The 13,394-nt window shown below is 34.1% G+C and overlaps 1 protein-coding gene across 2 annotated transcripts in view; it reads left to right on the top strand.

The window, feature by feature from the left end:
• Positions 1 to 13,394, top strand: part of MAN1A2 (mannosidase alpha class 1A member 2) — a 160,980-nt gene that overhangs the window by 116,450 nt on the left and 31,136 nt on the right. For both annotated transcript variants that reach the window (XM_032249606.1, XM_032249607.1), the window contains 2 exons: positions 7,375 to 7,490; positions 11,346 to 11,565. In XM_032249606.1, the coding sequence (XP_032105497.1) occupies positions 7,375 to 7,490; positions 11,346 to 11,565 (336 nt within the window). The remainder of the gene's footprint in view (positions 1 to 7,374; positions 7,491 to 11,345; positions 11,566 to 13,394) is intronic.

Here is a 13,394-nt window from a genome sequence, read left to right as displayed (position 1 = left end):
ATGCTAGCTACCCACAACTTTAAAGTACAGATAATTTAATAGTGGTTGACTACCACAGTGGAATATCATATAGAAATGCAAATAAATGATACACTGTTACATACAACAACATGGTTGAATCCTGCGCTACCGAAGCTAGATGTGAGAATACATTTAATTAATATATTAAATATACCAATAGGCACAATAAGCTCATAGTAATTGGGAGAGGCTGTCAGATGGTAAATGTGTTAAAAATTCAAAAAAGTACTTACTCTGAAAGTTAATATATTGGTTTCTTTTTTTTGGGGGGGTGGGAATTATGATTGGGTAAGATACATGGAACATATTGTTCTGACTGTGGGTTATACAAATGTTCTCTGCAATAAGGAGAACATTTATGCTTTTCTGTACACATGTTAAGTTTCACAGTAAAAAAAAATGCAGTCAAAAAAGAGATCCCACAGGAGACAGACAATTCTATAGATAAACATTTTTAATTCTCTGTTTTAGTCAAAAACCTCTGAGAAGATATATTCATAAAATAAAAATAGGATGCTATGAAAGGAAGCAATTAGAGAATGAAAAAAGGGTTCAGATTAAAAGTATGATTGCTGACATTAAAGCTTTAGTGGAGAGACTAAAGATAAAATTGATTTAATAAGTTCTTGGAATATACAGGAAGACTAAAAGACTAAAATTTGAGAGAAAAGAATAATAGAAACTCAGTACAGGAGGTCCAGTTTCCAATTAACGAGCCTTTCCGAAGAGAGAGCTCAGAAAGTGGAGTACAGAAATTAATCAAAGGAATAGTAGAAAAGATTTTTCCCAGAGCTGTAAGATAATGATCTTTCTTTTGGAAAGTGCCTAGCACAATGGCTGTAGGAACAAACAAATTAAAAAAAGACTTTACCTAGATCTAATCAATGTTTAAGTGAAGATTGTAAACCTTGGAGAAGAGAGTTGAGTGTGAGGAAGTAGGACTGGGAACATGTTAAGCCTGTTAAAAAATATAATATCAGATTTCTTATCAATTATACTGGATGTGAGAAGGTATTAGAATGGTACTTCCAAGAAGCTCTGAGGGAAAATTATTTCCAACCTTGAATTTGATACCAATATGAAATAGAATTGAGAGAGCATAACAATAACGTTTTCAGACGAAAAGGTTTACATCCCACACACTCTTCTGTGGGAAGTTATTTCAGAATGTGATTCAGTAAAACAGTTATAGACAGAGACACAGGACTGAAGAAACAATGGGCGTAACTCTGGAAAGCAAGAAAAAGAGAGGTGTGAAGATGACAGCTGTGGAGCATGCCCAGAAAATGACCAGGTTGAGAGGAAGGTCCCTAGAGGAACGAGGAGCGAAGGGTGACTTAGCATAAGTAGCATGGTTGAGAGGCCAGGATACAGTAAATGGGGAGGAAATTGATGGGACACAATAGGAAAGCAGTTGGAAAATCTGGAAAAAACAAAAAGCTATACAAGAAAGTCATAGTTAAAATATAAGGACAATTACAATGCAGCATAATTTTATGCAGTTGGTGATGTCTAAGAAAAGACTGGGCAGTTGATAAGGTGGTAATGTCACTGAATGAGTCAAGATATTATGACATAACCACAAAAATGAGGTGGTAATTGATGGGAATATTTTGTCATAATTGTTTTGATAACATACATGTTTTTAAATAGTACCTCTTCAAATGCAAAATCACTGCTCTCTTGTTCGTTACCAAATAATGTGCCCAAAAGGCACCACTAACTTTTACCCCATCCCAAATGCCCATTAAATATAAGGGACTCTCCCTATCTACTCTATTCATTTCTGTATTAATATTTTACAAGTTGTATGTTAACTTTTATGATTTTTTGTGATTATAAAATGTGTCAATCTGTTAGACTTAATTTAGCTCCTAACTATAATCTGTTGTATAAATCCATCATATATTACCATCATTATAAAATTTGTAAATGTAAGTATGATGAGTATGGAAAGCTATTCAAAATTTAATTGTGAATTTCTTGTGCTATCTGAAATTTAGAATAAGACATCTTATTATAGCCCTGTCTTCTGCTCCTCCAAGTGACTTCTATAATACCCAGTCACTTAATGTTTGAGATTCAGGAAGATTTCTTAAAGCAGAGGTGTCCTGTTAGATATTTAGATGGAAAATAAAGAATATCATTAAACTAACAAATCTTAGTTGAAAGCAAATGGCTTTTTTTTTTTCTTTCCTGAGACAGAGTCTCATTTCATTGCCCAGTCTGGAGTACAGGGTTGTGATCTTGGCCCAGTGCAACCTCTGCCTTCTAGGTACAAGGGATTCTCATGCCTCAGCCTCCCAAGTAGCTGGGATTATAGGTGTTCACCACCACACCTCTCTAATTTTTGTATTTTTAGTAGAGATGGGTTTTTACCATGTTGGCCAGGCTGGTCTAGAACTCCTGACCTCAAGTGATATGCTCGCCTCAGCCTCTCAGAGTGCTTAGATTTACAGGTGTGAGCCACCACACCCAGCTGCAAATGGCCATTTTATATGATGTTCGAAACCTGGCAAAACAAACCTGTGGTGGTGATAGAAATTTAAAAAAAAAAAAAAAGGTTATCATTGGGGGTTGGGTATTGACTGTGAAGGCCACATGAGGAAAATTTGTATGATGCCAGAAATGTCTATAATTTTATCTTGGTGGTGATTTTGTTGGTGTATACATATGTAAACATCAGAATTATACACTTAGGATTAAATAAAAAAGAAGTGAGAAGTAATAGCATTTGAGATGAGGTGAAAGTAAATTATGGGCGTATTGCCTAAAGTGAATGATAGCTCTTTTCCCCCATTTATTACTTTCTACACAAAAGATGATTTTTAATAGTATACGTTACATGTATCCACATGACTGTAAGTGTCTAAAGTTAAAATTGAAGGGCTCCTTCCTTAGAGCATTGCTTGAGTCCAGAGTTTGAGATCAGATCTTTTCTTTTCTATATGTACACCAACATTCTTTAAACACACATTTTTAGAAGTATCAAACTATGTAATTCTGAAATTTGCTCTCCCTGCCCACTCAACAGCATAATAGACATCTTTTAGTGTCAGATTATAGATTCACCTTGATTCTCTTTAATGATTGTGCAGTCCTCCACAGTATGTTTATATTGTAACTTATCTTCCTCCCTAAACATTTCAGGTTATTTTTAGTTTCTTACTAATGAAAATAATTCTCATTAACTTTTATTACGTCTATATTTGTATATTTCTGTAAATACTGTTGTAATTCCAGAACTACAATTTTTAGGTTAAATTTTGGTAGCTACTCCAAAATTGTCCTTCAATTTCAGCAATGGGGACCATAATCTTGTCAACATTGGATATTATCAGTCTTAATGTTTGCTGATCTAATAGACAAAAATTGAATCTCATTGTTTTAGTTTGCTTTTCTCTGGTCAGTGGTGGAATTGGGCATCTTTTCTTATGTTAATTACCAATTGGTGTTTCTTTTTTTGTTAATTGTGTGTACCCTATTTTAATTTTCCCTATTTGTCAGGAGTTGTAGTTTATGACAGTAATCCTTTTCTTGTTACGAATGTTGCAAATTTCTTCTCCATTTCTTGTCTTTTAAATTTGTCTTTTAGCTTTACCGTATGAAACTATCTATTCTTCCTTTATGACTCCTTCATTTTGTATTTTCCTTAAAATCATTTACTTAGGAAGACCAGATATGTTCTTATATTTTGTTCTGGAAACTTATTCTTTTGTGTTTTACTAATAAATAATTAATCATTCACAAATGTATTTTGTGAGCTAAATATATGAAAATTAGCATTTTCCCCCAAAATGAATAGCCAATTTTTGCCACAAAACACTAAATAATCTATCTTTTTCTCACCAATTTAAAAACCAGGGATAGTACTGTATGAATGAGTGAATGAGGATTATACAAAACATAATTATTTTTTTTAATGCAGAGAAGAGGATGTCAGTTTTGAAACAGTTGGAAGTATAGGGCAGGGTTTGTAGAAGGTCAGGGATAAAAGAGTGGTTGCTTGGAAGCTGTAGTGTCGAATTGGATAGGTTTAAAAGTATAGGTCAGATGAAATAAGAATGTATCTAGGACAAATATAGGCATACCCATATGCTTATATATTTATCTCTATGCTTTGCTTTATTGCACTTTGCAGATATTTCAGGGTTTGGCGTGTGTGTGTGTTTGCAGATTGCAGATTTGTGATAACCCTGTGCTGAGCAAGTCTACCAGCACCATTCTTTTGACAGCATGTACTTGCCTTGTGTCTCTGGGTCGCATTCGGGCCATTCTTGCAATATTTCAATTTTTTTCCTTAGTATTATGTCTGTTATAGCGATCTGTAATCAGGGATCTTTGATACTACTATAGTACTTGTTTTGGGCAGCATGAACAGCACCCATGTAGAATGACAAACTTAATAAATGTTGTGTGTTCTACCAACTGGCCATTTCCCTGTCTCTCTCTTTTGACCTCCCTATTCCTTGAAACATAACAATATTGATATAAGGCCAATTAATAACCCTACAATGTATGCCTAGTATGCGTTAATAAATATAAATGCTTCAATGGCCTCTTAAGTATTCCAAGTAAAAGAGTCGCATGCCTGTCACTTCACATCAATAGCTAGATATAATCAAGCTTAGGGAGGAAGGCATGTGGAAAGCCAAGACAGGCCAAAGGCTAAGCCTCTTGCACCAGTTAGGAGGTTGTGAAAGGAAAGGAAAAGTTCTTGAAGGAAATTGAAAGTACTATGCCAGTGAACACATGTGTAATGAGAAAACAAAGCAGCCATATTGCAGATATGGGAAAAATCTCAATGGTCTGGGTGGAAGATCTAACCAGCCACAACATTCCCTTAAGCCAAAGCCTAATCCAGAGCAAGGCCCTAACTTTCTTTAATTCTGTGAATGCTAAGAGAGGTGAGGAAGCTGCAGGAGAAGAGTTTGAGGCTTATAGAGGTGGGTTTACGAGGTTTAAGGAAGGAAGCTGCCTCTCAAACATGAACGTGACAGGTGAAGCAGCAAGTGCTGATACAGAAACTGCAGCATGGGATCCAGAAGATCTAGCTAAGTTAATTGATGAAGGTGTCTACACTAAACAGATTTTCAGTGTAGATGAAACAGGTTTCTACTGGAAGAAGATGTCATCTCACAGCTAAGAGAAGTCAATGCTTGGCTTTCAAGGACAGGCTGACTCTTTTTGGGGGCTAATGCAGCTGATGATTTTTAGTGGAAGCCAGTGCTAATTTACCATTCTGAAAATCCTAGCGCCTTTAAGAATTTCGCTACATGTATTCTCTGTGTGGCTTGTAAATGGAACAACGAAGTTCAGATGACAGCACATCTGTTGATGGCAGAGTTTAAGGCCACTGTTGAGACCTGCTAAGCACAAAAGATCTCTTTCAAAATATTACTGCTCATTGACAGTGCATCTGGTCACCCATTTTCTGTGGTGAAGATGCCCAAGGAGATTAATGTTTTCATGCCTACTAACACAACATCCATTCTGCTGTCCATGGGGCAAAGGGTGATTAAGACTCTCAAGTCTTATTATTTGAGGAATGCATTTTGTAAGGCTACAGCTGCCATAGGTAGTGATTCCACTAACAGATATCAGCAAAGTAAATGGAAAACCTCTGGAAAGGATTCACTATTCTAGATGCCCATAAGAACATTTGTGATTCGTGGGAGGAGGTCAGAGTATCAACATTAACAGGAGTTTGGAAGAATTTGATTCCAGTCCTGTTGGGTGATTTTGAGGGATTCAAACTCAAGCGGGGTGAGTAACTGTAGATATGATGGAAATAGCAAAGAAGTGGAGCCTGAAGGTGGCACTGAATTACTGCAGTCTTATGATAAGACTTGAACAAATGAGGAGTTGCTTCTTACAGATGAGCAAAGAAAGTGGTTTCTTGAGATGGAATCTACTCCTGGTGAAGAAGCTGTGAACATGGTCGAAATGACAATAATTTAGAATACCACATAAACTTAGTTGACAAAGCAGTGTCAGGATATGAGGAGGTGAATCCAAGTTTGAAAGAATTTCACTGTGGATAAAATGCTATTAAACAGTATCACATGCTACATTACAGAGACATCTTTCATCTTACAGAGAAATCAAATAGGAAGAATCAATCAGTGCAGGAGACTATTGTTGTCTCATTTTAAGAAATTAACCCACCCACCCCAACCTTCAGCAGCTACCACCCCAGTCAGTGAGCAGCCATCATCATCAAGGCAAGACCATCCACCAGCAAAAAGAGTATGACTTGCTGAAAGCCTCAGATGATCATTTGCATTTTTAACAATAAAGTATTTTTTTAATTAAGAGATGAACGTTGTTTATTTAAACATAATGCTGTCGATACAATTTTTATACCTACTGGGATAACAAAAAGTTTGTATGGCTAACTTTGTTGCAATATTTGCTGCATTGCAGTAGTCTGGAAACAAACTTGCAGTATCTCTAAGGTATGCCTGTATGTACTTAAATTTGTATAAATAGTAATCTAGGATAGCAGGTCAACAGCTATTATTATATTATGCAAGGTTATATTATAAAGGAATTCTTGGGTTATTTTTCTTTTTGTAGGTGTATTTTAATTTATTATTATGGCTTAGGAATTACCATTAACTATCGGATAATAACATGTTTAAGAGTGAGCTCTTTTTGCTTAACATCAGATTTAAGTTGAGCTTTCATACTTAGTAATAATTTATTTATTTAAAGATATTACTATATAAAGGGTAATTATCAATTCTGGAAAAGTTTGGCTCTATTGAAATGTACAAACCGTAATTCAAGAAAACGGCTACTAAGTATGTGATGCACCACATCCAGAGAAAAAATATTTTCTAGAAAATTGGATACACGTGGCCAGGTGCTATGGCTTATGCCTATAATCCCAGCACTTTGGGAGGCCGAGACAAGTGGATCACGGGGTCAGGAGACTGAGACCATCCTGGCCAACATGGTCAAACCCCATCTCTACTAAAAATACAAAAATTAGTTGGGCGTGTTGGTTCATGCCTGTAATCCCTGCTACTCGGGAGGCTGAGGCAGGAGAATTGCTGGAACCTGGGAGGCAGAGGTTGCAGTGAGCCAAGATTGTGCGGCTGCATTTCCAGCCTGGTGACAGAGCAAGACTTTATCTGAAAAAAAAAAGGAAAAGAAAATTGGATACACATATAGAGGAAAGTGATTATGTGTACACTTACGGCACTAAATTCGAAGTATGTTGAAAATAAGATTGTCAATATAATTTTTAAATTATTGACCTGTAACATAGTCATTATAATTGAAAAATTTACTTTATCTGTCTTCTCTTTCCCTTACCTCTGTCCTTCTGTTTCTCCTTTATTACAGATCATACATCTGTCGGCGGTTTGGGAGACAGTTTTTATGAATACTTACTGAAAGCATGGTTGATGTCAGATAAAACAGACCATGAGGCAAGAAAGATGTATGATGATGCCATTGAGGTGATTATTTCCAGAACATTTCCATCTACTTAACATATTGAATGTACAATGTATTTGGTAGTGACTAGATGAATACCCTATAACCGTTTTATTATAGACATTCAGGAAATACATATAAGTATTTTATTATATGCATTCACTGTAGGGTTTATTGCAATTTTAATAGAAAAGCCTCATATTAAATCTTCTTTTATTTGTGGCATTTTAAAGAAACTTTTGAAGAAAGAATTTATTATAGGCCAGGCACAGCCACTCACGCCTGTAATCTCAGCACTTTGGGAGGCCAAGGTAGGCAGATTACTTGAGGTCAGGAGTTTGAGACCAGCCTGTAAAACCCATGTCTACTAAAAATACAAAAATTAGCTGGGCATGGTGGCACATACCTGTATTCCCAGCTACTTGGGAGGCTGAGGCAGGAGAATCACTTGAACCCAGGAGGTAGAGGTTGCAGTGAGCTGTTATCTCATCATTGCATTCCAGCCTGGGTGACAAGAGTGAGACTCCATCTCAGTCAATCAATCAACAAATAGAGTGAGAATCTGTCTTAATAAATAAAAGAAGATAAAGATAAATAAGGATTTATTTTAGTGTATTCATGAAAATTGATTTTAATTACTTTTAGTTAATGTTTACAGAGACTGGAAAAACTTCTGACTTTATGTACATTTTCATAAACGATTTTTCTTTCAAATAAACCCTTGAACCTACACATTGAGAGCCTTATGGGTAAATAATTAAAATAATGACAACACAGTTACATAGTATTTTCTACTTCCCAGGCACTGTTCAAACCACCCCCCCTTTTTTTTTTTTTTTTTTAACATATATGAGATCATTTAATCATTATCACCATTTTATACATGAGGACCTTAAGGAACAGTGAAGTTAAGTAACTCGCTGAAGGTCATATTGCTGGTGATTGTCAGGACCTGGAACTGAACAGTCTGGCTGCAGAGCCCGTTCGTTTAACCACTGTATTATATTGTTTCATATTTAAATGACTTCATACCATGATATTGTGACAGTTTATAATTGAAACAAGGTTCCTTCTAGGAAGATTTTATATGGAGCATTTCTAAGAAAAACCTGTGAAATGGAAAAGTAAGCTAAAAGTGTGTTAAGTAAATGTGTTTAGCAGGTTATTAGCTTCTTGCTCTATTATAAACCAATATTCACTTAATGATTTAATTACTTTTTTAGAATTGTATATTTTGTATATACTACATCAACACTGTGCTGATGTAGTCAGTAATTAGTTGTCAGAGTTAAAATTTTTGTTTTTTGTTTTGTTTCATTAAACCAAGAATCTTATTCATTTTATATCCTTACTTTTTAGGCACCTAATTTGCTACAGTTGTTTTAAAAAAATGCACAGGGTTTGAACTTAATATGTGGCTCACAGTGTTTTGCCCATTATAGGTACTTAATAAGTGTTTGTTGAGATATTGTGTTAAATGATAAACTAGGCTAGGCGCAGTGGCTCATGCCTGTAATCCCAGCACTTTGGGACGCTGAGGCAGGCGGATCATGAGGTCATAAGTTCAAGACCAGTCTGGCCAACATAGTGAAACCCCGTCTCTACTAAAGACAAAAAGTTAGGTGGGCATGGTGGCGCATGCCTGTAATCCCAGCTGCTCAGGAGGCTGAGGCAGGAGAATTGCTTGAAATTGGGAGGAGGAGGTTGCAATGAGCCGAGATCGTACCATTGCATTCCAGCCTGGGCAACAGGGCGAGACTCTGGCTCATAAATAAATAAATAAATAAATGGAACTAAAAGTACAACCAAGAATGTAAATTTTAGTAGGAGAATTTTATTCTCTTTTATTAAAATTTAAACCTAGAAAGTTTTGTGATCCAAGATAGGTTATTATCTGGGAAGAATTTAATATTCTTAGAACCATATTTTTGAAAATAGCTCTTAGTAATTTCCGCTAGACTGTGGGCTCCTTTGAGAGGAGAGACTAAATTGTTTAACATTATCTCAGCACATAGTACGATACTTGAAACATAATAGGTATTCCATAGTATTTGATAAATGCATGAATATATTTAATATTTTTATATTTGAGAAAATGTGATATATCATATACCATGCAGTAAATTAATTTTTGCTGTTTTCTTGTAATTTTCTTTAAAACGATTTTGACTTTTGCTTAATTTTTTCCAAAGGAAAAAAAATTGCCTTTTTAATTGTATATGCTTTGAAAGCCATGTCTGTTTTAAAGTTAAGCTTATAAATTCACATTATTTTCCATGAATCATCTGCTATATGTTATGGATCCTGTAAATATTTCTGTACTTTCTCTCTTTGTCCTGTTTTTATTAGTTTTATTACTTACTGAGTCAAGAATAGGTACCTAATAAATGTTTTTTAATAATGGTCAGCTTTCACTTTGAGACATGATCGCAAGTATGTAGTTTTTGCAGTGTTAATTATTTTCAATAACTATTCTGTTAGAGTATTGTAAAATAAATGACATATGGAATGTTTGAAGGAGACAGGAATGACCAATTAACACTCATTCTAATTTGAAGTACCTTATTTTTAAACTTTGTCTTTCTGAGCTTAAATTATTCCATACCCACCTTACCTTCTCCTATCCTTATAGATACCCATTTCCCTGGTTCCTACTTTCTTTTAAAATTATTGGTGAAAAGCCCTAACTGCCTTTTACTCTAGTTATAGTAAGTCCATGTGGATATGCTTGGATTTCTTTTAATTGTAATATGGTAAGAATTATGTTATAATGAACAGAAATTACAAACATATGGATACCATCCTTTAGGCATTTATGGAATACCTTCTATGTGGAAAACGTGCTGGTATCATGAGGTTCAGAAAGCTGAAAAATCCTGCCCCATACTCAAAAAACTAATCTTTTTATTTGTGTTTCAGAGTACTATGGTTAAAAGAAAACAATGACAAAAACTTATAATCCAAAGATAATTTCTTGCTATTTTGGTTTTCAGCCACCTCTCATTCCCCTATCATCAAATACAATTATCTAAGAGCACCATTCATTTATAAAATTAGTTAATAATTAAACCTCTATTGAGTGCATACTACATTATATGCCCTCTGGAATATAGGTGATGAGTAAGACATAGTCACTCCAGTTCTGTAAAACTCAAATTATTATTACAGAGAATATAGAATAAAATTTGCCAAGGCTGATTGTTACTAAACTTGTCAGAGAACAACTGACCACGAAAATACTCCTTTTTGTCAGAAATAAAAGTATAACCACTAATCATATATAATAGTTCCTACTAAGGAAAATGAGTTAATGCCATTTCTTATGCTTTTCCATAGAAATACCTCTAAAGGTAGAAAATAGCTCATCTCAGCAAAGTCTAAGAACATATTTCAAAGGAGCAAAGCTTTTGATAATCTCATTGTAAAAATGAAATGTGATTATTATACTCTGATATACTCGGGTTTAATATAGACTGTTTCTGTCACCATTCTCACATCCTTTGAGTAAAATTTATATTCCAGGAGGATAGACAGTGTTTATAATATGGCTTCTCTTACCCAGGCAAAGCATCCAAAACAAATGCTGAAGTTTGAGAAGTAAGAGACTAAAGATAATATTATATAGAAGGTAATTTTTAGGCCAAGTCTCCCCTCTTCCACTGTGTCTTATTATGGTAGTAATTCAGGTATTTGTTCCAGATTATATGCAATTTGATCACTCACTCCAACACTTATATTAATTAAGTCTCCTAGTTTGGAAAAGTTACTACTTTATAGAATATCATATTTCCCAAGTTTTATAATGGCCAGAAGGATATAGTAAGTTTGAACACTACTAGTTTGCTTCTAAAATTTTGAATATCTTTTCTTTCCTATAGGCTATAGAAAAACATCTTATTAAGAAGTCTCGTGGAGGTCTTATCTTTATTGGAGAATGGAAGAATGGGCACTTGGAAAAAAAGATGGGGCATTTGGCCTGCTTTGCTGGGGGAATGTTTGCCCTAGGAGCAGATGGTTCCAGAACAGATAAAGCTGGTCATTATTTAGAGCTAGGGGCAGAAATTGCACGTACTTGTCATGAGTCATATGACAGAACTGGTAAGAATATTAATAAGGCTAATTATTTAGTCTAAAATAATCTCTAAGTTAAAAATGTGTCCAGGAATAAGAAGGAGAATATATAGGCACTTTTTACTTCAATAGTTTATACCAACATGGCAAATCATTTTCTTAAGAACTTGAATTTTAATTCTGGAAATGTGTCTCTGCATAATTTTTTAAATTCTGAATTCTACCGTTTCTGTTAAAGATTTTGAAGTAATTGTTTGAAAGACAAGAATTGTGGGGTACTTGGGAATATATGGAATAACATTTATTTTAATATAAGAATCTATTTTTTGCCATTTCAGCTTCTATAAAAACAGTTATCTAAAAGAACATAAAATTTACTGATTTAGGTTATATTGCCTTGCCTATCCTCTAGTGATAAAAAGAATAACCAAAAGATAATAGTATTTATCTTTATTGGTATCTAGCTAACTAGTAGTTTTTCAATTAGTTCACCGATAGTTTTTGGAGTTGTTTATGGCTTTAATTAAAGATCCTCTGACATTGCATTTGCAAATATTTTCTGAACTTAAGTGTCCTTACATGAAAAAGGAGGTGATTCTTAATGGTGACAAAAATTGGTTTGGTTGGAGCTGGAAAAAAATTTCTTTTTATGTATAAAGTACAGATACACATATAGTCATAAATAGATATACAGTATATATTTGGTATTAAAATTTTATGGAGGAAGAAGGCAATTAGGTTTAAAAAAAAAAAGCCAAAATGTTTCTTAGGGGTGCGGTAATGAAAAGGGGGCTGAGAAGCACTGGGCTAGACCTTCCAAGGTTTTCTCTGGCTTTAAAAATGTAAGTTTCTATGTGAAGTAATGGATGACTTCCCTGAAAGCCAGAAAACTAGAAATTTCAATTCGATTCCAGAAGTTAAGTCGTTGATTTTATAAAATAACTGAATTTCTGTTTTAGGGTTAATTTATCATCAGATACCATGAAACAAATATGAGTGACTTAAAATTTATGCTAGTTCATCAATATGTCAAGTTATTTTTATACAGTCAGGAATTAAACTTACGACAAAATTGATTTTTCAGTTCTCTTGTTAACTAAAGCAAGGATTCCATTTCTTGAAAGAATATAAATTAAGAGGACAGTGAAGTAGTGTTATTTTATGGTAGCTTAAGTGTTAGTATATATTACATATAAAGGCAGTAATCTGAGTTAGAAATAGAAGCTAAATTATCATGTTGATATAGAATGTCAATTATATACACAAAATATAGCTAAAATTAGTCAAACATTGAGGAACAGGATGGATATTCAATTTTATATTAGAATCCATAAGAATAAGTATTGTGTATTTGCAGCTTTTAACCAAAAATCTAATAATAGATCTAAGATAATTGAATTTCATATAGCATACATACTAAAATATGGTATATCATAGTTATTGCAATTAAATATTTACTCCATGAAACACAGAACAGCCATTATATGCCAAGTGTTATGCTAGATGCTTATAAGATTAAGTATGAACAAGAGCTATTTTCTGCCTTTCAGAAATTTATAGAATACCAGCATTATGAAAAGATTCCCTTATATTTCTGATTTTCATGTTTCATAATGACATTGCTGATGCTGATTCTTGTTCTGATTGTCATTTTCACATTGCAAGTTGATGAACCTGTGACCTTCTTTGTTGTGGTAAACCAAAAAATGATACTAATTGATTTGTGTCCTGCATTTTCAAGTCTTCCATTGTTTTTACTTGTCTTTAATCTCAATTTAGATCCTTTAGTTAAAAAGTGCAGTCATAGTTTTGCTAACTTTCTAGCAGATTATTACATCCTCTGCTGTGTTTTCTTA

This window comes from Sapajus apella, unplaced genomic scaffold (genome assembly GCF_009761245.1).
Source record: "Sapajus apella isolate SASKATOON/1434 unplaced genomic scaffold, GSC_monkey_1.0 scaffold69, whole genome shotgun sequence".
Lineage (NCBI taxonomy): Eukaryota > Metazoa > Chordata > Mammalia > Primates > Cebidae > Sapajus > Sapajus apella.
This window is presented reverse-complemented; position numbering and strand designations above follow the sequence as displayed.